Source organism: Anser anser, assembly GCF_964211835.1.
Source record: "Anser anser genome assembly, chromosome: 2".
NCBI classification, from domain to species: Eukaryota; Metazoa; Chordata; class Aves; order Anseriformes; family Anatidae; genus Anser; species Anser anser.
The window spans coordinates 24,808,664-24,836,411 of NC_139721.1; the positions used below are offsets into that span (position 1 = coordinate 24,808,664).

General features: G+C 38.9%; 1 protein-coding gene across 6 annotated transcripts in view; it reads left to right on the forward strand.

The window, feature by feature from the left end:
• RAD54B (RAD54 homolog B) overlaps window positions 1-27,748 on the forward strand; it is a 74,966-nt gene that overhangs the window by 26,044 nt on the left and 21,174 nt on the right. For all 6 annotated transcript variants that reach the window (XR_014580287.1, XR_014580288.1, XR_014580289.1 and 3 more), the window contains exons 4-10: window positions 13,169-13,369; window positions 15,975-16,262; window positions 19,239-19,401; window positions 20,080-20,305; window positions 25,546-25,753; window positions 26,304-26,443; window positions 27,043-27,333. Coding sequence is in view for 3 of the 6 variants with exons in the window: in XM_083825596.1 (XP_083681722.1) it covers window positions 13,169-13,369; window positions 15,975-16,262; window positions 19,239-19,401; window positions 20,080-20,305; window positions 25,546-25,753; window positions 26,304-26,443; window positions 27,043-27,333 (1,517 nt within the window). In the remaining 3 variants the exon portion in view is untranslated. The remainder of the gene's footprint in view (window positions 1-13,168; window positions 13,370-15,974; window positions 16,263-19,238; window positions 19,402-20,079; window positions 20,306-25,545; window positions 25,754-26,303; window positions 26,444-27,042; window positions 27,334-27,748) is intronic.

The following is a 27,748-nucleotide window of genomic DNA, read 5'->3' on the forward strand; positions in this document are numbered from 1 at the left end:
TGGTGCTGACTATGTTATGCCTGTCCATGCTGGCGGATCTTTCTCACCCCACATCTGCTTTTCAGTGTCAGGTTATCGGTCTGCATCAGACTTCTCACTTCTCGGTGCCTGTTCTCGTTTTTTTTTTTCATGTATTCCTAATGTGGGCACATGCACGCACAGCTGCGGCTAGTCCTTCTGGACCTTCAAGTACTATGAATTTTTACCGTTCCAGCAAATTATATTTCATTAGCATGTGTGAAAGCAATGGCAGGAAGCCCTTCACTCCTTCACCCCCATCCTAATCCTCCTGTTCTCTTCACTGTACCTGGCAGTGCCGTTCCCTGTCTGCATGTTTACAATGTACTGTGTACAAGCAGAGTAATTTTAGGCAAGGGCAAATTTCTACCATATGTTCACGTCCTCCTACTAAGATAACCGAAATAAACAGGCTCTAGCAGTAATTTAATTCCCAGTTTCTAATGTATTATTTTCATTTTAGGATTAGAGTAAAAAAACTATAACTTTGATAACTTTGTGATCATTGTGATAACATCTTGCGTAACTTCATCTATGTGAGTAACTGTCTAATTATTGGTCTATACTTTTGTCAAATGCTCCCTAATTATCTTTTCCTTTTTCTCCCCGTAAGCTCTCCACTCCTTTGTTATCATCTTGTTGGCTGTGCTTGCCTTCTGTCAGAATTATCAGGTAAAAATCGTGGAAGAGAGACCTACTCCAAGACCAGGAAATATTACTTACTAATCTTGCTTGTCATACTCCTTTTCTAGCATTCTTCTACTTTTGAATGCTTTCTTTCCTTTGTGTTTCCATGTATTTTCTTGCTTGGGACTTTTTTCCCCAGGGAATGAAAATGCGTAAACTAGAGCCTACACACTTTGCATCCCATGGATCGCCAACAGGCAAAGCCGTAACTGTGCTTATAATTATGAGAGAATTGCTTCTAAGTGGGAGGAAGAAGTGGTGAATTCTGATGCTCAGGTTTGCTGGAGAAGCTGTCTTTCCACAGTTCAAATATAAAACATTTTCACAAGGCGATTTAATCTCGTGTTGATGAAGTTCATAGTATTGCCCAAGGGTAGAGAGAGAGATTGGAAAAATAATTAGTTTTTTGTGTTTTTTTTTCCCCTTTTTCTTGAAAATTATTTTTGCTCCACACTGCATTATAGAAAGGTTAAGCCTAACAGAACTTTACATACATCTAGCCCAGGACATTCAGACTTTCAATTATGGTGTTTTAAAAGTTTTAAGATAAAAGCCTTGCTTCTGAAACCTACAATTTTCAGTACTAAAGTAGTTGAAAACCTCGGTTGTGATCTGTGCATAAGCAGGGACGGATAAGGGACGGGGAACCCATTGGGAAACTCAGCAGTCTGCAAGCCCTGACATTCTCCGGGGTCCTTGTGTTTTCTGAGTGCTGTGGGATTGCATACCATTTTATCCTAGTGATTGCACAGTGATTTGTTGATGTATCCAAATATTTGAGTGAGCACAGCACGTTGTCAGACTATATTACTCACACGAGAGAAATATTGTACGATTCTCTTTGCATACTTAATCAGCAGTTGTTCCGTGTTATTTATAATCTCGGTTTGCTCTTTAGGAAAAACGCAGACTTGAAAATCATACTTCATTTTTTTATATTTTAAGTATGTGAGCAGAATTAAAAAAAACTAATTCATTATTTCCTGACCGCTTCTTGCTGATTTTCATCTGTAGTTAGCATAATCACAATAACAAGCATAATTTAACGTAAATGCAGTCAAAAAAACCAATTTATCTGGATTATGATGCCCCTCCATATGCGGCTGATGCCAAGGCCTAGTTTGGTTAAATTTCAGTCATTTTGTTTACAGTACTCTGAGAGTTGCCTTTTGCTCTCTTTGCATGTCTTTGTGTGATCCTTGTCTGTACTGATACTGCTGTCTCAAAATACGTCTGCTTTAAAAGTTCAGAACATTGTGTGCTTGAAATAAGTGGGTTTATAAATTGCCAGTTATACTTCAGATTTAATTTAACAGGGAAACAAGAGGACAAAACCTTTATCTAGCTTTGGGGATGGGGCAGGAGGGATTTTGTACTTTTTCTAGTTAGTTACTGCAACGTTTATGTTTTTTCTCTGTGTTATGTATAGATAAGATCTGTTGCAGTAATCTCAAGCTGTACCTATTATTAATCACTGAAGGTATCATGTGAAAGAAAGTAATTTTTCATAACTCCGCAGCAGTTTGCAGGTAAATTTCGCTTAGCCCACTTGTTGCTACTGTTAATACAACTCTGTGTGGAGTCTAGGAACATTTATGTACGGTTTGTATCAGAAACACAGAATTAAAATCGGGCACATATCCAGAATCCATACATCCATATGGATATTGGAATAAAGTTGGATGGTAGAATTAAAAAATGACGTATCATCTTATGGCATTGACTTTGGGTTGCATGCGTAAGCCAAAAATATATATATATATTTTTGACTTGCAAACTCTACAAGTTTCATCTGGGTGATGTTTGCATTGTTTTGCATTGTAAATAAGCTCTGACAGCGGGTTGTCTGTCAAGATGGATTTCCATGTGACACCGGTAGCATCAGCTATCAGTTTGGCCAAACCATTTATGCTGTTAGATGCTTGTATTTATGCTTTTTCAAAGCAGCTCGCCTTTTATTTTCTGTGAACCAGGTTGAGGGGAGAATACCTTGTATTGTTTTGTATGTATTGAATTTTGATGATCTTTCCTTTGTAGTGTTCTAGCTTCCCTGAGCTTTTGAAAAAGTCCTTGACACTTGGCATCGAGATGCCCTTTGGTCATTGCTGTAAAAGCTGTCTCACATTTGGCTACTTCATAACTCATTGGCAAGCACAGAACGTGCAGTTTGTTTGCAGTAAGTTTGTTATACTTCTGTTATCGTCCCTAATAACTGAATTCTTAGGAGAATCTGTCCAAACTGGGCACATTGAGTTGCTGAGAGCTGTACAGCGATTTCTTTGCTGGGCACTCCTTGAATGAAAGCAAGACAATTTGTCTCTGGGCTCGCCACTGGCAGGCCTGGTGGCCTCGGTGTGGAAGCCACTTGGTTTAGATCCAGAGAAGATGATGTGACAGCAAGGATCTCGAGCACTTGCCCTTCTTTCAGGATAGTTTCAAAGCGATTGAACTATGCAGCTGAGCAGCTAATGGCTCAGCTCTTCCGTGGGAAGTTCAGGACCAGCAATAACCTGGAAAATATAGTCTGTATTTGGGTGGTTCAGAGGGCTGAGCGTCGTGCACGCAGAAGAGGGCTGAATTAACCTTGCTTGGGGAATTTAGCCATTGTTGTTTCTTATAATTATTTCTGACAGATAAATTTTGTTCCTTTCATATCTCATCCTTTCCTGACGAGCGTGCATGTGTACCTATACACATATACATACCCAATGAGATCTGCTTATGCTAGTTCGGTAAGAGCCAAAGCTGTGCGTGCTGCAGAAGCTGGCTGAACACCTTGCAGGTGACATCGAGGGTCAAAGCAGTCCCTTGGGAGCAGCAAGAGGGACCCGGTCTGTGTTGAGTAAAGCTGCCACATCACCATGGCTTTCAGTGTTTCCTAAGTACTCAGTTCAGGATCAAAACCAGGCAGGCTTGACACAAAGTAGGCTCTGCCAAAGGTATTCTGACTTTATGGCTCCTCGCATGGAATAACGTTATTAATTTGCGTTGGAATTTTTATGCAGTTTAAACCACGTTCAATTTTCTTCTCTCAAGAAGCAGCAAAGGCAGCACAGTAAGCACCCCATAACTGCACAAAGGTAAATTTCTCCTCTTCCCTCCTCTCTCATCTTCCGTGTTAGTTTTGCTTTTCTTGTGAGAATTGCAACTAAAGCCCTAGGTTTTTATGCCTTGGCCATAAATATTACTTTTCTGCTTGGCCTATTGAATGGATTACATTTATGTAAATCAATGTTATGTAACTTGATTTGGAAAGATTACTCGTTCCCTTTCCAAAGATTTCGTCAGCCACCCTGTAAGTAATCATTGCTGCATAACACATGAAAACTCTCAAAAATATGACTCATCCTTTGTGTGCCTCTTTCCAGGGTAATGTCATAAATTTTAAACAGTCCTGTTTAAATAATTTAGATAGAAATATATTGTGTTCCATGCTTATGACAGTGGACATAAGTTCTATTGATTATTTTAAATACTCTTTATTATAATCCAGAGAAATTAAAGATAATTAGAAATTAACAAGCAAAACCAGTACATGAAAATGTTTTACTTTCTAATATGTGCTAAAACAGATGTAAATACGAAGTATACATAATCTTAATACATCCCTTTCTGCCTGCGTGCTGTTTCCTACAATCTAAAAGTCTTCAGATTTTATAAATAAGATTTTGTAGATAACAAAGTTTTATTTTTAATTAAAAAGGAAACAGTAGAAGCAATAGCAAATGTTTAGAGAATCCGAAACTGTATATTTTGAAGGTCCCACATATGCGTTTAGCTGTGTACCTTCCATTAACATTCAAGCACAAAAGAATGCATATTTAAATCTCTGCAAGCTGCTTCAGAAATTGGCTGCTTTTTGAGATGGCTCTGATTAACCTGTGATTGTTTAACAGTCTAATAACTGCTTTGCTTCCATACTTCTTAGTAATTTGGATTTTTCAGTAAATTAAATATTTGGAATTTTTCCACTTATCCCATTTAGGCTATCATTTATCACAATAACATTCAATATTTACAGAGCCCAAGTACAAATGTTGCTTTCTGATACTACTTTTTGCATTTTTTTTTTGAAGGAAAAGAGCCTTTAATTGACAAATTAATCAAAACAACTTTCAGCATGGATGGCAACACTAAGAGGAGTGGTAAACAGTCAACTCGGATGGCATTTGAATGGTTCCAATATTTTATCACGCTGATCTGGCTTGCTGCACCGTATGATGCCTGCAGCGTTTCAGAATCCTCAATGATGCTGCTTTTTCCTTTGATAATAGGACTTGCACCTCTATTTCTGTGGACTTGACAGAAGCTTTCAGCTCAGTTCATTAAATTTTAAAGTGGAAGCTGGAGTCAGTTGGATTTTTAGACAGCTGAGAGGTTTAAGAAGAATAGTTTTCTACCATGGAGATAGAAAAGTAAAAGCTTTCCTCCCTCCTCTGTTGCTGATACCCGTAAGAGCTAAAAGTTTCATTAAATGGTGATGAGGAGAATGTTCCTCATTGTTCAAATTAAGTGCATCTATCATCTCTTTTATTGTATACAGAAGGTTCCTATTTGAAAAGAAAATTCAGGTTACAAATGCAGGTACCCAAAAATCTTGCAAATGCACGCAGCCTGTTTCCAGCTTTCTCATGCATTGCGGTGCAGTCCTTAATTGCACAATCATGTGTTCTGCTTCGGTAGGCTTCCTCGCCAGTTTCAGTTCACAGAACGTACTGCATCTACTCAGTCAACAACTATTCAGTATTTCCTTTCCTCTTTTTTGCTCAGCTACAGACTTCTGCCTTGATTTCTTCTCAGCATTCAAACTATCTTGAATTAATTTCCTGACGTTTTTTTTTTTCCTCTGATGTCCATCACGGTAGTAGCTGAGCACTTCACAAATATAATTGCATTCCGCAACGTCCTTGTGAGATGACAGGTTGGTATAATCTCCACTTTCAAGGAGAGAAACTGGGAGCTGAGGCACAGGGAGAGTAAGCTCCATTAACACTGAAGGTGTAGATTAAATCAACTAGGACTGCGTTATCTCAGTGCTTCAGTGTTCTGTGCGGGAACGGGTGGATGGAGAGCAGCCCTGAGGAGAAGGACCTGGGGGTGTTGGTTGATGAGAAGCTCAACACGAGCCAGCAATGTGTGCCTGCAGCCCAGAAAGCCAACCGTGTCCTGGGCTGCACCAAAAGCAGCGTGGCCAGCAGGGCGAGGGAGGTGATTGTCCCCCTCTGCTCTGCTCTCGTGAGACCCCACCTGGAGCCTGCGTTCAGCTCCAGGGCCCCCAGCACAAGAAGGACGTGGACCTGGCAGGGGGCTGGAACTGGGTGGGCTTTAAGGTCCCTTCCAAGCCAAACCATTCTGTCATTCTACAGTTAATGTGTTCAGACTACACCTTCCAGTTGCACCTGCGAGTGTTCAGTATTACTACAAATGAGACTGATTCTCAAATCAGGCACTCGGACAAATCTGTACTGCTGAAAAGTTTGGGTTAAATGACTTTCCTTACACCACAAAGGAACACTAGAAAAAATGCAAATAACATCCAGTTCTCAAAGGCACTACTTTTCTAAACATGAGAGTAGACTTTCTGTCCTTGCACTCTTGGCCTCCCATCAGAGCAGCTGCATCAGAGCAGCTTGGAGGCCTTGTACATCGCAGCCTCTTTTTGCTGCAGCTGCAGAGCAGTGTAATTCCATGCGCGCATACGAGAAAGGTCCCAAGGAAATGCAGTGCAGCATGTTTTCTGTAAAGACTTACCGTTAATGCATATGGTCAATGGGGCAGATCAAGTCACTGGAACAGTCTTATTTTGACGTTTCCAAACTTTGCTCAACTTCACAACCTTAAAATTAATTTACTTTAAATAGGCTGGTTTTTGAGAGTGCGTAGGGGTAAGGTGGTTTGGTACCACAGGTTTGTAGATATTATTCTTTTGGCTTGTAGAGTAAATTAACATTTCTAAATAGATTATTCCCTATAATTTAATGTTTTCATTTGTGTAAGACAGACAAGGTTGAAACTCTGATCTTTACCCTTTGAGGTAACAAACCAAATGACTGCATTAGGAGGCTGCTGCATTCAGTGTAGACCATTAATACAGTGGCATGCAGTGTTTTGATCAGTGAGTTTTGCACATTTGCTGACAGCAAACAAACTGAAAGACTGAAGATATTTCATACTGAAGAGCAGAAATTACCAAAGGGACTTGGGGTATAACAGCAAGATCACCCAAGCTTTAGCTCCTCATTTGTCTACACCAACTTGTCCATTACAAATTGTTTGCCTGACTCTGGGTCCTCCACCAGTCCTAAACTCAGAATTAATTTGTCTTGCATGGTCAAATGGAGCCAGTTCAAAAGCTTAATTGCTGCCATCTCATACGTTGTACCTAAGCCTCCCCTTGCTCTCCTCCTCTGGCCCTACCCACATGGAGGGCAACTGCTGAACCTGAGTCTGTGCAGTGGAAGAGATTAAAAATCATAGTAATTTTATGCTATTTTTAACCTTGGTAGTCTTAAAAATTGAATTAGGAGAAAAGTGAAACTAGAAGGATGAGCAAAGTGGAGTGGGCCCTATTTATTGGGAGGGTGAATTGGTCTGAGTGCCCTTATGTCTTTGTACAGCCATTTCTGTTCTGGACTCACCTGCTTGCCATCTTTTATGCTGCAATGCCCTATTGTCCTTTGCTGTTCTCTCCCCTGTTGCTTTTCTCTTTAGTTTCCCTGTCAGTGCCTAATCAGCTCCTGTTCTCATTTCCTTCTCCCTGGTCTTCCTTGGATTTCCCTTGGTGGCTTCCAGCAAGCCATACATTTTTACTGGACCTTGAATTTTGAAGGACAGAGTTGAGGTGCAGCAAGCTTTTCTTGCTCCCATTCTTGCTCCTAAAACCCCAGCTCTCTCTGCTGCATGACTCTTACCCGAGACTCCAATCCCAGTCCGCCTCTGTCTTCATCTCCATTCCTCCTTCTAATATAGACTGTTGTCTCCTTATCCTTTTTATTCCCTTACTGTTTTCTAGCCTTTCCTGTGTGCTTAGCTTCCAGGTCCGACTGATAGTCTCTTACCAGTCATCATTTTTTTTTACTGTTTTAACATCAGCCTGCCTTTCCCATCGTAGCCTCTTTTCAGGCTTCTCCTCACAATGAACTCTTCCACGTAGCTGCTCCGTGTCCCCTTTGCCATCTTTTCCTGTTCGGCATCAGGAGTGGAGACATTGTCTCTGAATGAGAGGGACAAAGAGAAAAATTTCCCGCTGGCATGCTTGGAGGGGAACCAGCTTTGGTCCAAGCAGCGAGAGCTGTGACTACAGAGAAAGCTATTCTCGGCCTCGGTTAGAGCATGTCCACTGTGTAATCCTCAGGAAATTAAGCTGCAGAGAATGTGCAAACTGCATTTATTTCCAAGAGCTTTTAGCTCTCAGGAATGGAAAAAGTTTTACCCAGGCCAAAAGGAAAAAGAAGCGCTACCTCCTCCCCAGATTTCTAGATTCTCCACAGCACTGAGTTATTAGAGCTTCTACAAGGAATAATAGCTTATTGAGACTAAAACTGCATTCATCAATGATTTTTGTTCTCATAAAAAAGATGTTGATGATCAATATTTGATCATTTGTGGTTTTGTTTAAAAGAAGTTTGTAAAACAATTTATTTTTTTTAAAAAAAATATTCCTGCTTGAAATATCAGTCTTTAGATGAATTAATTTTCACATTCAATAAGCACATCCACCTAGTGTGAAATGAAAGAAGGAAAAAAACAAAACAAAACAAAACACCTTGCTTTTGCTTTTAAAAAAAACTTAATCTTAAAACAAAAATGCCCTACAGACTTGGGCACCAATAAAATTGTTCAAATTAGGCTTTTCTCTGTCAGGATGTGAAGTCTCTATAGGTCATGTCCATAACTGAGGTACTGATAGGACTATAGACCTCCCCTGCTAATAATGCTGGTTGCATTTTGGCTGCAATATTGATGTGTTCATTATACATTTATTATACATTTTGTGTTTAAAAGAGGGGTACGAAGCACTGAATTGTAATTGAGCAACTCAGTTGTAGTCCCATCTGTCATTGATTCCTATAGTTGTAGGCAAGTCAGTTCAACTCTTCGTGGTTGCACTCCTCATAAAAAGTCCCACAGAAGTGCTGTGAGGAGAGTTATTACATATTTTTCCATTTTGAAGGCACAATAATACACATTGACATGTTAGCTTAGTATTAAATTTATTATTAGACTGAAATTGCTTTGCAAACGAACGATGATGCTATCTCTGTCTCGCATTTCTTTAAATATTCCTGGGAAGTGTTTAACATACAGGGGTTTCATACAGAACACGACACCTAACTGCTAAGTACACCTCAGTTCTCTGAACGTTGTGATTTGATTAAGGAATTTTCTGAGGACTGCGGAGGGGAGCTTCATGGAAAATCTCTACTCAGAAGACGGGGACGACGCTGGCTCTGCAGGGCAGAGATGGTACATGTGTGCAGAAGTGGCTGCAGAGGCTACGGAAAACACCGCCACCGAGTTTCGGCTGTGATTCACTCAGAGTCCAAATCTCTTTTTATCTCTATCTCAGTCCAGATTTTTGGCTCAGCCTACCTTTCTCTCTCTCTCTCTCTCTTACTCTTTTTACCACAGAGCACAACTGGAATCGAAGTTGTTTTCTGTAAACTGCAGTTTGTGCATTTTGGCAATGCTTTTTTGTTTAGGGGATTTGGAACCCGCTTACAACGTGAAGTCCAGGCACAGAGCTGTTAAGCAGCCTGACAGACCCACAGCTTCAAACCCCCTCCGACCTACCGGGGGCTGCTGCGCGGAAAGGGAAGGGACGGTCTCCTTGTTCCCCTTCCTCGTTTGGCCCTCGGTTGCTCGTGTGATTCATCGATCGGCCTTGCCCTGGCTGCTCAGCCACTAAAGCCGCCGGAGGAACGGCGGTGGGGGAGCAAGAAGGAGAAGGGAGCTCAGGGGTTTTGGCAGCGGCCCGCAGTTAGACGGGGTTAAGCCATCCATTAAACCCCACCTCGGCCTGAGGTGCCCGCGGCCCTGCTCGCTGGAGCCTGACTTCTCCTCACGAACGTGCACGGTTACACTGCAGAGGCTGCTGAAAATGCACACGCGCTTTATGTTTTGTGGTCTTTCATAGTCCAGCTTTCTCAGCGTGTTGGGAGTAGCCGAGCACATTTCATCGATGTGTTTTCTCCAAACCCCGCTCAGCAGAAACTGGTTAAGCTGGTTTGCCATTGGGACGCTCCCCCCATCCCCTTTCCTGGATCCCGTCCCGTTTTCTGTAAATCATCACCTCCAGGAAGGTTGCTGGAGCTTTTCCTCACATCAAGCAAGCGATGGTTTATATCTTGAAACTTAAGCCCTTGCTCTCTCAGCCAGGTACGTTTCTGTTTGTGGAAGCATTTAAAGCCTCATTACCCACATTTTTAAGATTCCCAAGCCCTTCCTTCTGGGAGGAAAGATATGTCACTTGCCATGGTTTCTTCATGGTTAAGGAAACTGCACCCAGGCGAGGCAGTAGACCATTTAGGAGAGAGATGAGTGGGCATGATTTCCTGATCTTTCTCTTACTCTGGTGCTCACATAGCTCCTGTTACTTATTATTTGTAGTCCCAACTGATTAACAGCGGAGCCCAGGATCTCCACCTGCAGTTCGGGATCTTGGCAAAACCAGCTCTGTGTAAGGGCAGCAAGGGTTTTTACTGTAGAAGTCATTGCTCTCCATACCACTATATCAAATACTGAACTTAGCTACTATACATACCGCCCCAGTCTTGTTTTGATTCACGAAAAAATCCTGGCAGTGTATTGACAAAATTTGTTTATTCTGCTATTGCACTGGAATAAATCTTCGATGTCAAAGAGGTGTGATCCCAAGTAGAAACAAACAACAAGAGGAGCGTATCATAACGAGAAGGGTGAACGCCAGTACCTGATCAGAGTTGCTGGTGAACAGGTTTAGATTTTTATTCCAGGGAATTCTGTAGAAGATCAACTTGAAAACATTTAGTTATCTTTATATAAAAATGATTAAAGAAAGAAAAATTACACTTTTATCTGAAATTCTACTGTAGTTGTAGGTAAAAGGAGAATACATTATGTATTCTTACGTATTTATTATGTATTCTAGCATTGAAGCAAATCACTAATGGATATTTTTATAATCAGAAATTATGATAATACAGAAGACAAACTGAGGGAAGAAATCTGAGCATTGCAGAGTCTGCTAATTTTTAGTTTTCCCATAGGAACATGACACTGTTATATGGGGAATACCGGTAGCCAGTTTGCTGCTCACTGGGGGCAGTTTGCTTTAGAAATCCTTCTCTTCAAAATTCACTGTTATACGATGCTTGCAGTTTCCAGCATTGTTTCTAAATTATTGTTTATTTTATTATTTTTAACTGAAGTGGGGATTAGAGGAGTTTGAAGAATTGTTATTGACTTGAAAGTTAATCCACTGGTGATTCAAATAACACCAAGCGGGACTCCCTGGATAAAAGAGCAATGACCATAAAACAGATCTCAGGGGTCACCAAACTCATGTGGGAGGTCAATGGAGGAGATAAGGAGGTGGTCATTTTTTTATGGACAAGCATCCTTCAGGAGACAAGGAGAACATTCTGCAACAAAATCTCTCATTTTTGCAGTAACTTTTTTAAAATCTTAAAATGAAGAAAGAGGTAGCAGTTGCTGATTAAAATGTGAGAACCAGTTGAAAAAGCGAAAACAATCTTGTATGTATTTTTTTGGATCAATTTGCATTTCAAAACTCAGAATAGAATCAAATCAGGCTTGTATTTTTAGCAACGTAGGGGGTTTCTCTCTCTACTTTGCTCCTCCAAATCTTATTACTTGTGATTACTGAAGATCCAATAGAGCCCTTGTACCTTTTTGCAAAACTGTAAGGATTTATTCTTGCTCTCTGGCTCATTTTCCAGGTTTCATCTATGTAGAATTCTCTACATTTCAAAAGGAGGTCATCTGGTCTGTTTGCTGATCCTCGTGTGGTGTGCCTGTGCTCAGTAGCTGTTCTGTTACCCCTTGGGGATGGGGGCACTACAGTTGTCGGCCAGTGCCCTGAAAAAAGATAAACATCAAGCACTGTGTTAGCATAAAGTCCTATCCAGACACGAAAACTTGCAGACAGCTTTGGGAAGAAAATTATTTTCAATAAATGTAGCATTTTTGTTTAGATAATACTTCTTCAGTATATACTAGTCCGAAAAATTACACTCATTTTATGTAAGTAACTTACTAGTCTTTTGCAGTTTTAAGAAAATGTAGACTTGATGTACAAGCAATAAAGTTGCCTCTTTATTTATTGTGAAGTTGCCTGATATTATTATAAAGTTGCCTCACCATTACTGTGAGCAACCTTCTTCTACTCTTGCTGCTTCTCCTTTAAATACCAGCACACTTGGAAATTTTGGAAAGGTTAGTCTGTGGCATAAGCGCTTTTTTGTAACAGATTTGTGTAGTGTTGAATCCCAGATGGAATCAAAGGAGCAAACCGATTTAAGCCTTTAACCAGCATGCAAGGGTATTTTAATGAAAATTAGTCTGATTCTCTCTTTGAAGCTGTGCATGTGCTGAAAAGGAATGCTACAGATATTCCTTTAGATAATGCTGAGGACTTATCTGCCATTACTTGACTCATGTGAGATTGCTAACTCTGGGAAGCATGCGTTTATTCTTAATCGATATTATAATCAACAGCTGTCTGTTCTATTATGATTTCTTAACCTTATTAACCTAAACATTTTGTATTAGCATTTATATTTGTGTTACTTATAATGAGCTAACTGCTGACAAATCTAAATCAGTCTAAGCCTGGTGGCATCATTTGAATGGCTGCAAGCTCAAGAGATGATCTGTTTCAATGTTTGCGTAATTACTTATTTCTAAAGGCCACGAGGAAAACAGTTGAAGTAATCTTTTGCATTATTACAGTTATAGCTATTTTGCAACTTAGGACTAATGACTTTAGCTTCAGACCTCTTTACTGGCCTCCTTTGCTCCCTTTCTGGAGTTCTGTATTCCCGTCCTTGCTTCCAGAACATTGCCCAGCACCATCTGACCAGGACTTCTCATTTTCTCATATGCTTGTTTCCCTGTCTGTTTTCTCCAGCCATTCCTTTTATTCTTTCTACACATTCCTCATCTGTTATGTCAAGTCAGGAGTTCTCTGATTAATGTACTTTGTCCTTTTTCTCTAAAAGTCCTTTTCCTGAAAGTACATACTTTCCAAAAACAATTTAATGGTTCCTATTTCAGGATGAGTCCTTATGTGCTTTTCTATCTCAGTCCAAACTTAACATAAACAGCCCAGGAGAGGAAATATGCCACTTTGTTTATATAAGATGAAATGCATAGATTGTCCTTGATTTGTTTGAAATGAAAATGACTGTATGCTTCATCAAGAGAACTTGAGATATTCTTTGGTATTTTATTTCCCTTTTAGATGCAACGTATTTGCCAACATCAGGAATGGCAAAGGAAGAAGCAGTGCAGGAAGAACCTGACTGCCTTACAAAATATTTCAGTGTTGTGTGGTGTAAGGCATCAAAGAAAAAGCACAAGAAGTGGGAAGGTGATGCTGTTCTTGTTACAAAAGGAAAGTCGGTAATATTGAAAGATATGGAAGGCAAAGACATTGGAAGAGGTACTGTAGATTTGCACGTTTGTATAACTGAACAATTGGCTTAAAATTAATGTGCTTTGAATAACAGAGAAAAGGTTCTTTAGATATTTCAGAGTTCTCAATACCAAAGTTGAACACTTGATGAAAACACAGTAGTCTTTTTTTGCGGTGGGGGGAGATGGAAAGACGGCTTTATGTTTCTTACGTATAAGGCAGATGTATGGGGGAGGCTGGAGCAGGCTGAATAACATTATTCACAAAAACACCAAATGCTAGTCCAAGGAGAGGATCTGGAAATGAGCGGCAGTACTAACGCAGCTGAGATGCCAAATGAGGAAGAAGTAGTTGATTTTGGTTGCTCATATACTGCATTGAAGGTGTAAGAATTCAAGGAACGTATACAGGTAAGTTGCTTGTAGATATTCCAGTCAGTAGTATGGTAACTGGGAGTGTCTGAGATTGGATCTGTACTTTTCAGCCAAACAGCTAAAAATATTATCTTTGTCAGAAAGACAAGCAATAGCAACGGTTTCCAGCCAAGCCAAAGTCAACTGTGTAGCAATTTTTAGTCTTGCAGTTTTAGCAGCAGCTGCTGCTGTAAGACACAGTTTGGGTTGTTATCAGAGTTAAAAATAAGACTTGCAAAGTATAGGCTGCAGTCAACTTGGAGCAGTATTTTTTTAGCGAAAAAAAAAAAAAGAATTAACTTTGCTAACTATGCCAAAAATATTTGAGGAGGAAGTAGGATTGGACAATGTTGCTACAAAACATAATTTGATTAATACTGGGGCCGAGGTGGCTTCTCAGCTCTTTTGTTACAATCATGACATTGTGAACCTTGCTAGGACCAAGCAGTTGTAATTTGCAGATCAGTCTGTGACTTAAAAATTAATTCAAAATCATTTATAGCAAAGCAATATATGTACAGACTTGCTTGAGTTTGAAAAAGGCAGAGAGAAAGAGAGTAATGTATGGAATGCATCAGCCACCACCCTGTTGTTCTTGTATTTTTTTCTAGTCCTGTCTTCTTGAATTAGCAGAAAACACAATAGAAAATTGAGTATTCTCATTGTCTCCGGTAAAATTTTTTTGGCTATGTTTGATTGTGTCAGGTAGCACAATGATACCAATGCCATCGGTCTAACTTGCTCATTTAGAGTTGTTTCCAATGCTCGTGGTTTCTAAGAAAATCATAAATTCGGCAATGTAAGCAGTGTAAATTTTAAATATAAATTAGCAAAGGGTAGGTCATAACTACTCTCTACAAGCACCTCGACTAGAAAGGCACATCCCTTCTCTTATGTCCTGGCATCTTCAGCTCTTTCCTGAAAGCAGATACTTTTCTTTCAAGAATCAAACAAGGAGTACTGTGCATTTTTGCATGCATTTAGAGCGGTAGAAAAAGGCCTCCCTTTGCCTTTTGGCTTGACTATTTTTCAACACTTGCTTAGACTTTGAAACAGCTCAGTAAATTTCTGCTCTTAAAGGAATTCACATCCAGATCTTCACCTTCCAACCTTTTCGGAAGGACACATTCCTAGAAATGGGAGACCTGAGCTTTGCAAACAGCTCCCAGCATTCTTTATATGTACTATCTGCTGGACACCATATGTGTAAAACTTTGGGGGGATTTGGCTCTTTCACAGGTGAGTGCTTTAACTGTTGGTCAACATAGTCGTGCCTTTTATTTTTCTGACCCAACCAAGAATCCGAGCCTGTTTATCCAGAGTGGCATATATCCAACAATTGGGGTAAAAAAAAAAAAAAAAAAAAGTGCCTCCTTCTAATTCTGAGAGAGAGGCGTCTTTGACCTCCCTGAGTTAAGAAAACAAATTACAGGTAAGCCTCCCATTTCTTATGTGAGAGTTTTAACAACTAGAATACTGTTTAAAAGAAGGAACCACAACTCTTTCCTACATCTTTATATTAAAAAGAAGTGGAACTACATCTTTACTTTTTAATCAGACTGACCGGTAGCTGCTCTGGGAATGTTCACCCGACAGAGTCTCTAGGAGGGCAGAGAAAAATGCACGAGCTTCCTTATGGGTTTTGGAATGAGCAAAGTATTGAGTATAAAATATATATATGAGCAATATATAATATATATGAGCAAAGTATAAATCCTGGCAAAAATCAGAGCATATATTCCCAGTTGTGAAAAGCTACTTTAGAGAACGGTTTCAGAAGAAGAATATTTTGTCTAGATCAACAGCAAGAGGGGCTAGTCGTGTTCGTGCTGGGGTACAAAAGAAGGGAAAAGGACCTAGAATGGTTATTAGTTTTACACAAGTTTAAAACTAAGTCAAGCTGCCATTTTTTATGATATGGTATTGTGATTTTTGTAAATTTCCCTTAAACGAGTACTTGACATTCAATAGAGCTTATGGATGAGGATGGTAGAATGTTTGCTCACATATTCTGGTATCTAATTCTGAACATTACCACTGAAATGTCAAGTCTGTTAAGGAGGAAAAGACTTTATATGTTCACATGTTTAACAATTCAAATGCTTAAGAACCAAATACCTGTTGACAGTTTTATTTTTCCTTCCTGCAAATGAGTACTGGTTTTAAAGAAGTATAATTTGCTGTGTTGTCCTAATTCATAAATTTTTATACTCTTTTAGGTACTGGATATAAACCTAAAGAGTTAGACAGTCTTGATGAAGGTCAAACACTGATGATTGGAGGAAAAGAAATTGAAGTGATGGGTGTAATTTCAGCAGATGACTTCAGCAGTGGCAGGTGTTTTCAGACTGGAATAGCGACTCATGACACAGTCCCAACTGCTTTACCTCAAGCTACTATGAAACGATTCTGTAAACCGTTCAAAAATGTCTGTCAACCCAACACTAAAGAGAATGTTCTCAACAATTCTCAAAGCTGCAAACCTCGCCATGATCCAAATGCTTCAAGTAAGGTTCAAATTTTTAAGGTTATTTAAGCATCCCCTGTCTCTCAAAAAAGTTGAGGGTGTAACCAAAATATTCACGTTCCCCTATGTATTAGTGTAGTATTTCTGAAATACAGTAGTCGTCTTTCTATCAGTACCATTTTAGGATTTTATCATGTGTTTCTAACAAGTGAAATGCTCTGCAGTGCAAGTTTCTCATAGTTGTTACAGATGGCTGTAGAAACAGGTTAGAGTGGTTTCTGAGAGTTTTGCCAAGAAGAATATGTATGTTGATCAGAGAAACAGTCTAACATACCCTAAAAGTTCTAGATGAGTTCCGGCTTCCCGCTGGGGGTCAGTGAAGCACTAACAGAATATGGCAGCACTATAATTGCTGTGAAGGATCAGTAATAGACCAGATAAGCCAGATTCAGAGAATTGTTCCTGATGGTGCCTGATTCTTCCCAGGCGGTGAGTGTAACTTCACTGCCCAAAACTCAACAGGATATATTTTGGGATAAAAGTTTTGATTTGTAATACGAGAACTACCCTGTGCTGAAGAGCCACGAGAATTCACGTGGAAACAAACTGGTTAAGCAGTTGTATAAGAGGGATCCTGTAAACATTTAATAATTGCAGGAAGTGGCATTGCTTATCTAAACAAGAAGTGCTTTTCTGTCTATGAATAACAAACCAGTCATACAACCTGCTGGTTAAGAACTATATTCTGCTGATGGCTTTGTCTTTCAGATGGAAGATAGAAACAATTTTAAAGAAATATTATTAAATAGACAATCCTTATTTTTTTTTTAAAGAAAGGTTGTTCTGGATTCTTACTATAGTTTTACCTCCATCCAACTTCTTACCTCGTATCTTGATAGTGTAAGGCTTGTCAAAGCTTTTCAATGCTTGACTGCTATGTAAATAAACAATGAAATCCTCATCACCTAGCAATTAATGATATAATTTGCACTTTTGTAAGAGCACTTTCATTAGCAACAACTTCTAGTCTCAATTCAGCTTGTTTATGTTGTTTCTAGTAATGCAGCTTCCTGTGTTTTCATGATGATTCTGCATTAGCTTTCTAACCTAAAATCTGGCAAAGAGATGATATATTCTATACCCAAATGAACTTCTTTGTTGCTTAAGCAATACTCTGTCAAAAAACTAAGTTTTATTCTAGATCTTTGCCTTCTGTAACTTTTCTTCTGGTGAATTTGAGCACCTCCTGTGACACTTCCCCAAACTGCCTGATATGGAAAGCCCTCAACACATCCGTAGGTTGGACTATCACTCATTAATATCTTTGTTGGTGACATGGACAGCGGGATCAAGTACTCCCTCAGATGGAGCTGGGGTTGTTCAGCCTGGAGAAGAGAAGGCTCCAGGGAGACCTTACAGAGCCCTTCCAGTGCCTAAAGGGGGCTACAGGAAAGCTGGGGAGGGACTCTTTGTCTGGGGGTGTAGAGATAGGACAAGGGGGAATGGCTTTAAACTAAAAGAGGGCAGATTTAGATCAGGTGGGAAGAAATTGTTTGCTCAGAGGGCGGTGAGGCCGTGGCACAGGCTGCCCAGAGAAGCTGTGGATGCCCCATCCCTGGAGGTGCTCAAGGCCAGGCTGGATGGGGCTTTGGGCAGCCTGGTGTGGTGGGAGGTGTCCCTGCCCATGGCAGGGGGCTGGAACTGGGTGGGCTTTAAGGTCCCTTCCAACCCAAACCATTCTGTGGTTCTATGATTAGTGTTGTTTAACTCAGGCGGATCCCATAGCTTATTTAATGTCTTGCTGCATAATTTCTTTCAGAAGTAATGGAGATATTTTCCTAGACCAGGACCTTGGTATTGGAGCATTCACAGGTTTTCATGCTGAGGTCTGTGACAATCATTGATTAAAATGCAGCTTTTTCAAAATGGAATGTTGTTTATCTGTGTGCTCAACAGAACTGAGCACAGTGACAAAGATGGAAACCCTTGTCTTCCAGATATGATTTCTAAGCTTTTAGTTCAAAACTCATTTAAACTGCGCTCTTCCCCATCTCTGATACTGCAAAATTTTGTTAGAAAAGTGTTATTTTTGTCACCGCCGCCTTTTATGTATACCCAGATGCAATTTGATGTAATCCATCAGAACTCAGCCCTTTGTCAGTAGGAAACAAAATCCCTCTGAGTGATACAAGCCTTCAACTGACCTATTTCCATGAATAAATTATCAATATAGATCTATTCTAGGAACATAAAAATATCAGAAGCTGTGAATTGCTTTCTCTTTCTGTCTTCTGACAATACCGCTTTTCAGTGAGGTTGTGTATCATCAATATAAGCAACCTTATATGGACACTGTCCAGCAAAATAATGACATCAGAGTTTATAAACAAATGATGGCAAGCAAGACTGCTATACAGATGTAGCCAAAGGACATATCCCAGTCTCTCTTTGCCTCTGTATGTCTTCAAACTTGTCAAATTCTTGTATTCACGCACTGTGGCAGCCTTTGTCAGCTCACTCTCATTCTTTCTCTCTTTTCTGGCAAATCATTGTCTTATCTCTGTTTCTCAAGAAGAGAAGTCTTTCCCATCATCTACAAGAATATCCCCTTGAAATCCCAGTCTTTCTGTGTGTCATTGTTTGTGTTCTTAGACTTTCCTTTTAGAAACCTTTTAGACCTTCTTCTGATTTAAGTATTCAAAGTCATCATGCAAAATTTATTAGGTAGGCAGTTTCACTTCATAAAATAAAACTTCTCAGTTTGTCACTTTTACGTTGGAGAAAAGTGCAAACTATTCTGGAAACCTCTGCAAAGAGATTTTTATTTCAAAGGCTATCTAAAAGTTTTGTTGGTAAGTGCATTTTCTGACTGAGAATGGTCCATATATTAAACAGTATATTTAGCAGCCATCAGATCACTGACTTTTTTTTCTGTAGATGATTTAAATAAATAATAACCTATGCTAACAGCCAAAAAAAAAGAAGTGCAACATTTCCATATGTTTTCTACTTCAAGATTCTCTAGTTATGCCGAGACCAAATGCAAGCCATCAGTGGATGTTCAATAAGGCTGGTTTACCTGTGGTGGATGTAGTTGTGGATCCTTACATTGCAAATAATCTCCGACCACATCAGAAAGAAGGAATTGTATTTCTATACGAATGTGTAATGGGAATGAGGTAAGAACATATTCTTCTGGATTTCAATACATACAATATTTTCATGTCCATGTTAGAAAATAAAGAATTGGAAGGGGAAAATTTGAGAAGTTGTTCAGTTAATTAATATTAATAATATTAATAATTTTCTCCTAGTAAAGGTTGCACAGTGTTTTCTTTTCTGACCTGTATGTATCATTGTGCTTGCTGTAACTTTGCCAGATATGATAAGTGCAGCAAAGGGCCTGTCAGTTCTGCTGAAATTACCATGTCTTGAAAACATAGATAAAATCTGACCCATGCTAACGCACACTGATTTCTGGACTTTATAATTCATATAATTCATAATTATTGATATAATTTATAATTCAGTCATTTGGGATAGAGAAACTGAAGAAAGTATGTACAGTGAAGGTACAGAGAAGACATGCAAGTGTTAAAAAGAGTACACATTATATAATATTTTAAATTCTAAATGAAGATGTAACTATTTGGTTTTGGAGGGCTAGTGCATTAATGTAGAAAATGAGGAGTTTCTCTCTAAGGACTTCTTGTCCTTCCTGAATGAAAACCTACAGCAGAGCATAAGTATAAATAGGTTCTTTATACTTCAGAAAACAACCTTGAGAAACAATTCCCTAAAACAGTTGTAGACAATAACAGATATATCTTTTAAAATGTTATCATTGTATCTTACAGAGTTAGTGGCAGATTTGGAGCTATTCTTGCTGATGAAATGGGCTTAGGAAAAACTTTGCAATGCATTTCACTTGTCTGGACTCTCCTGCGTCAAGGGGTCTATGGATGCAAACCTGTACTAAAGCGAGCACTAATTGTGACCCCTGGGAGTCTGGTAAAAAACTGGAAAAAAGAATTTCAGAAATGGTTGGGAAGTGAAAGGATCAAAGTCTTTACAGTTGATCAGGTAAGATTTATTTCCAAAAGGGGATTAGGTCACATCTGGCTCAGAATATAGGACTTGTAATTATTTTTTTATTATTATTTTTAACCAGAGACCTAAACTAGTAATCCTCTATTAATATTTATTTGGAATACTTAATTTCTCCTTCACGTAGTTGTCCAAATGTGCATTTAGCTGTCAGTAACCAGGTTATAGCTCAAGCTCACCTGCCTGCATCTGTCGTATCTTCCCTCAGGCTTCACCTTTGCAGATATAAAAGGTAGCATGCTCTTCCTCGTCCCAATTTGGTTTGGTTTAAGGAAGAGCTTTCTGTTGTATATCAAAGTGCATACCTTCCTTGCTTTATATAACACCACTTCTAGCTTGACTGACTTGTACTCATTTTCTTTGGTAGTTCCTCTTGTTCTGCACTGAAAACTTTTTCATCCTCGTTTCAGCCGTCTGCTTCAGGTCACTTTAGAAGTTTATTCCCTTTACTGTCACTGTCAAGAGTTAGGTTTCTGTAAGGATGATTTAGTCTTATGCCAAACCTAGAGGCTCGGTGTTACATAATGTGAATATCTCTTCTCTCTGGAAGAAAGCAGACAGGTACAAATCTCAATGAAGAAGCTGGCTGACGCTGACCCCTGTCCCTCTTATTGTGGAGCTGTTCCTGCTGGTAATGACACTCCCAAGTTCCTGTATTGCCTAGATGAATCCCATGTGCTGAGGGATCTCATCTTTTAATCTCCTTGGTATACCTCTAGGATCTTGCCTCATTTTTGGAACACAGATCTCTCTCTACGTCTAACTGCAAAGACTCAATGTTCTAGCATGGGCTCTGTGCTTCACTGATCTTTACTGACCACAACAGTCAGGAAAGCACCTGGTAAAGACAAGTAAAAGAGAAAGGAGTTCAAGGAGTGAGGGTGTACTCTCATTGACAGGGCTTTCTCTGGAGGAGATCCATATCTTGCTGTGGTTATTCAGAAAGGCTTTCTTGTCGTGCTTCCCTTTAAGCATGGCTCCCCTCAGACTGACATTTGTGATGCTCTGAACAGGAGGCTCTCTCATGCCTTTATTAACACTTCCAAAGCTTTTAAATTCAAGCTCTGTTGTTTGTAATTTGCCATCCACTATTAATTTTCCTAAGCCTTCTGCTTCCCATGTCCATTTGGAGTGGGCATTCATAACAGAAAGAAAAGGGAAGTTACTGAGCAAACACACAAACTGTGTTTTCTGCTCGTACACTCAACAATCTACCATACCCTTACTTCTTCCTTGGTCCTTACTGTTTGGATTGTGCCCATGGGAGGAAGTGGAGACACAGGAGGTCTGTGCCTGTAAAACATTAGAGGAGTATGGGAGGCACCAGGATGGGGACACAGACGCTTAACATGTCTGAATGAAGCATTCAGGAGGCAGCGTACCCCAACAGTTAAATGTGTTCCAGACCATGCCTCTTAGAGAACTAGGAGGTAAATAACTTATCGTTTTTTAAAGTAAACAAGCACTAATTTCCCAGTGTTTGCTGGCCAGGACTGTTTCTCACTGAGAACACCAGATGAAATGGAATAGAAGCTGACTTGACAGCTTTGGTTGTACTAAACAAGAAGAATAGAAAACACAAATGGTAAATGTGTAGTGTTTACACTGGTGTTTACATCAAAGATAGAGATATTCATTTTCCACAGTTATTTTTTAATCTATAGGTTCCATACAATTACATCGAAGGAAAAAAAAATACTTCATTTTAAAGATAACCTAATTTTAACATAATCTGCTTTTAGTTTCTTGTAATATTTTTGCTGTCTATATGAAACAGCAGATATTTCAGACAAAATGGAAGTTTTCAAACTATTTTAAACGTAAATTTTATAGAACGTATGAGATTTTGTAAAAGTAATTATTTATTTGAATACCACTCTTATTACTGTCAAAACCCTGAAATTACTGAACCTACTCATCTTCCACTGGGGCCAATCTACATGTCTGTTTCAGTAATAGGTGCTCTTTGCATCACTTTTTTTTCCTTACTAACTTGTTTCAAGATGTGGAAACGAAGCAGACTGACTTGTCAGGAGCTGTATAGGTTGAAGGCTTGAGAAATATAGAAGTTTCTAAAGGAAGTGGATACAAGGCAAAATATAATATGCAACATTTTTGCCTGACAAAGGTAATTAGAAATAATTAAATGTTTTCTTTCAGTTTTTACAAATTATGTTGGGAAGAAAAAAAATCTGACTTTGCTGACAGTTACCGTGACCCAAATTGACAGTAGCTTTTATTTGTCTTTTAATTTAAATAACTTTAATATTCCTACTCATTTCATTGGAGCCATTTGGATTGAGGACGCTCAGCAGCTTTTAAGATTGTGTTCCCAAATAGCAACAAATACATTGTCTTGCAAAGGCAAGATGCAGTATGACTTGCCTGGGGTAGAAGGAGGTATTTAAAAATAATTTACTGTCTATCTTCTGTAGAAAAACAGCAATTATCCTACTGTTATTTCTTCAGTATAACTTAAAAAGAAGAGCTTGTCTCAAAGTTTATTTTTATTTTTTTTCTATTCTTGCCTATAAGGAATACACTCAAAGAACTAGCAGACTTTTCAAAATGTGTTAGGTGTGTTTTCCTCATTTTCACACTGAAGCACTGAGAACTGATCCTAACCCTTCAGTAACAAACTTTAAAAAAAAAAACCAGGACATTATTTGCTTTTAAAATGTGATTGTAGTTTACAGAGGAATTACAGTTAAAATGCAACAGTCAGGTAGAGGACATTGCTTTTAAAATGAAGGTTTCCTCACAAAAATTGCATTTAGGTCTCATTAATCCACACTATCAGTGTTTGAGATGTGTTTCAGAGAATAACTCCCATGACCTGTTTGCAGAGCATCACTTCCACAGAGGTTGTGTTGGTTGGTTTTCGAGCTGAAGAGTCTGGAGAATGAATTAAGGCAAGGTTCAGGATTCAGCATTTTTTAATTTACGCTTCACTGGCTACGTTAGATTCGGACTAGCGCAAAGCAAGGTCTGTTCAAAGAGTAAGCGTGGGACATTATGGAGCTCTAATACTGACTGACAATTGCTCCATACGAAGCTCCAGGCACCTCGCTTAAACCTGTCAAGTCACTCTGGGTAACTGAAAACGGAGGCTGTAATACATACAATTCTTGCAGCTAGTTAAGAGGATAAATTAATTGTTTGAAAATGACTTGTAAAGTTATTATATACAGCTGTGAATATATTATATTTGGCTGCAGGGGGGTTATATGTCAGGACTCTCCTTCTTTTTAAGGGATTCAAGCACTCAAAATGAGTAGCCAGGGGAGGGAAGTTGCTCAGAAAATGCAGAAAAACAAAATGATTTCCAAACCCTGCTCATCTTTTGATGCTTGACCACCCCAAGAAAAGATCAGGGGGCATTGCATCTGTCCTCAGGGCTGCAGTATGGAGCCTGAACGCTGGGTAGGGACAGCACTGGGTGTTGCCAGCAGGGCTCCTCTGCTCCCGTGTTGGGGATGGAGGGTGAAGGAAATTTTCTGCTCCTCTTTCCAAAATGGCAGTAAAAATACTGGGCAGAAAACAGGCACTTAACTGCCGTCTTGGAAGCAACAGGAATGCCGTGGTCCAGTTCAGACACCTGGGGGAAATCGATGCGTGCCCTTGTTAACCTAGTCTTCACTGCTTCTTTCTTCCTCCATCATGTGCTGGGCCTCTTCATGAGCAAGGTGTGGGGATTCATCTACCACAAGGTACTTTGTGGGATTAACTTGCCAGATTTGGCCCGTGGATTCACCTGAATCACCTACTTGAAAGCTCTAAAGATTGTGGTAATTAAGTGGTATTACTCTTTCAGTGCATTACACCATCTGGCTGCAGACTTAGTTGTCTGTCTTTGGTAACTGATCTTGTTTGGAAATAGAAATACCTTTTGAGGCTCTAGGTTGGTCTGCTTCAAAATTAAAGAGATAGTTCAGCTTGTCAGCTGGCACCATTGCCTGCTTGGGAAGTGAACACTGTTAGGAAACAGGAAAGAGTATGCAAGGAATTAGTATCTGGAGCTAAGTGGAAAGGCAAGGGATGTGCCAACAGAAGAATTTTTCATTTTTATATGTAATTACAAGACAGGTAAGCAATCCCAGTACATTCACAGGTCTGTAAATATGTAAACAAATAATCATAGAATCAGAGAATCAAAAAGTCATGTAAAGAAGGAATTCCAATACGCAGAATCAGAGAATCATAGAACATCCCGAGTTGGAAGGGACCCACAAGGATCATCGAGTCCAATAACTATTTCTAGGAGTTTTTTGTTGTTGTTGTTGTTTTGTTTTGTTTTGTTTTGTTTTTAAGAAACTGCCTTAAACATTACAGTGGCTTGTTAATTTAGTGTTGTGGGGTTTTTTTTGTTTTGTTTTTGTGTGTTTTTTTTTTTTTTTAAGCTAGTTCTGTCTGTAGGGTCTAGAACTGTACAACTTTGATTCTGGTTCAGACTTGAATGATCTAACATGGACAGCTGTTGTTGGTTTCCTCATTGTCACATTTGATAATAAATAAACTTTGTTCTGGTTGTTTTATTTTGGAGTTTAGAAAGAAAAGTCTTAATGTCCATTGAAGGAAAAGGGGTTGAAGACACCTTCTGACCACTAATGCAGGGTTTAGAGATCAATTGCATTTAATTACCAATAGACAGGCATGTTTTCTGGGACTATTTATAGGCTTAACTGTGAGTCCTAGGCTGCTTTTAGCCAACCCATCAATCTTAAGGACTTTTAACAAAGTGAGTATCATATCCAATTTAAAACTACAAGTGGAATTTTAGGTTGGCAGAACGTGGTAACTTCTAACTGGACACTGCAGATTGAGGTCCCGAAGTGAATGTATAGGCAGCTACTTATGCCTGTTTGTTATCTTGTTTTTAATCATCTATTTGAAGCTTACCTAAGTGCCAGGACCGGGAAGCTGTTACAGGGAATCTGTGCTTTTCATCTTCATGATAATGTGTTTCAGAGGATCTGAAGGTCTAAAAGAATAATAAGTTGTCTATTAATGAGGTGATAAAATAAAGCTAAAAAATGCTGTATCAGCTCCCTTATTTCCTTTGCTAATTAGGAAGGAATCAATAATCCAATTCTTGGAGGAGATAGTAAATGTTTTGTGTCATGCTGGAAAATTTCTTTAGACACTAGATGTTTAAATAGTGTGATGAGTGATCTTCAAAGAAATAGTTGTATGATATATTTTCTTTATGCCTGTAGGACCACAAAGTAGAAGAATTCATCAGTTCTCCACTTTATTCAGTTATGATAATCAGTTATGAGATGCTGCTACGATCTTTGGAACAAATTCAGGCAATAGAATTTAACCTCCTGATCTGTGATGAAGGACATCGTCTGAAAAATAGCTCCATTAAGACAACTACAGCCCTTACTAGTCTGTCTTGTGAGAGGAGAATTATCCTTACTGGTTAGTATTTATAGTTACTTGTAATATTTTGCTATGCTAAAAGTGCCAGCTTGGGATAAAGGGAAAAGATATTGTAAATGTGACAGGAGTACAATATAAATTTTGGCAATGGGTATTAAACAGACAAATCTAGAGTCTTCTTAAAACAGATTATTTCATTAATCTTTTTTTTTTTTTTTTTTTTAATAAATGCAAAATTTGTCTAACTTAAAGGACAGGCAAGGAGCCTGAAAAATTCTGTAAGGGAATCAGGACTCTGTTTATATACACTCTTTATTTTCTTTTGTAGTTATTTAATAAAACCGATTTAGAAATTGACTTTTTGAATTCCTTTGTTAAAACAACTAGATATGCAGTCTGTTCAGTTAGGGAGACAGTAGTTTATCAATCACTGTTCTAGATTAATTCAGTACTCTGAGTAATTCATACTGAAACAAAACTTCTGTCCTCAGGATGCATTCTCAACGTTAAATTCTGCATTCAACAATCTTACTTCTGTCTGTTTCAATAAATAGTTACCAAATGCATAATTACGTTTCTCTCTTTCCAGGTACTCCAATCCAAAATGACTTGCAAGAATTTTATGCATTAATAGAGTTTGTAAATCCGGGAGTACTTGGTTCTTTATCCACATATAGAAAGATATATGAGGAGCCGATTGTCAGATCCAGAGAACCTTCGGCAACAAAGGTATATTATTAAAAAACATGCAGTTATAGAAGGAAATTAATAGAGAGCAATGTGAAATTTGCTTTCTGTGGAATAAAATGAAGCTTGGGACTACTAATGGTAGCAAAAGCTTTTCAGCTTCCTATGTGAATAAGTTCAGTTGTTTTTCAAAGGGCGGTGGTGGAATATGTGTGTGTTGAGATCATGGCATTTCAGCTGCATTTTCATTATCAGGCAAAATATATTCTTCCAACATCATGCATTCCTGATAATGCCATGTAAATTTTAGTATGATTATACTCTATTAATTCTCAGTTTCTCCACAATACTGCAATATCTGCATGATTTTACTTCATCTGTACTGCATACAGAAATTCTGGAATATAATTTGAGCCTTGGATGTCTTTTGAGATATTACCCTCCTTTGTTTAAGACTTCAGAAACCAAACCTAGAACTAAGCTGATGCAGTGGTACTCATTGTAGAACTGATCATTACATTCACATGCTGAAAGTGGTATCATACATTTAAAATGTTCATTAGCTGCCTAATTAAAATCATATAGAAAATTATTTTGACGGAATGCAAGATGAGCATTAATTTTGTGCTTTGTTCTTTTAGGAGGAAAAGGAATTAGGAGAAAAAAGAGCAGCAGAACTCACGCGCCTCACTGGACTCTTTATTCTTAGGAGAACACAGGAGGTTATAAACAAATTTCTCCCCCCCAAAAAGGAGAGCATAATCTTCTGCCGACCAACAGCACTGCAACTTGAACTGTATCGGAAACTGCTTAGTTCTCAAGTTATTAGATCCTGTTTACAAGGCAGGCTAGAAAATAGTCCTCACCTAATATGTATAGGAGCTTTGAAAAAACTTTGCAATCACCCGTGTCTTCTGTTTAAAGCCGTAAAGGTATCTATTTGCATGGGGGTGGGTGCCTGCAATTAGTCATTTCAGTGGACAAAGGTCACTAAAAATGCGTTATGGTCAATGTGCATGTTAGTTAAGGTCATTTCCATGCTCTCTTTTCACATCCGACTTGCTTTAGGAGATCTGCTTGCAAAAATGTAAATGTTAGGAAATCTAAACATACTCAGGGAAGGTATCTCTACACCTTCCTGTGGCTTTAGGGTATTTTCTTGTTCTTTGTTGCCTTCATGTATTTTCCCTCCTACTTTGTCTTTGAGTATTTGTAGATACAGATATAAATGTGAATTTTACAAAGAACACTTAGCTAGAGATTATTCTGTATACTCTGTCTGCTGGTTCCCCTGAAATTTCCCTGCCCATACATTCTTGCGTTCAATGATACCAGGAACTGCAGGTT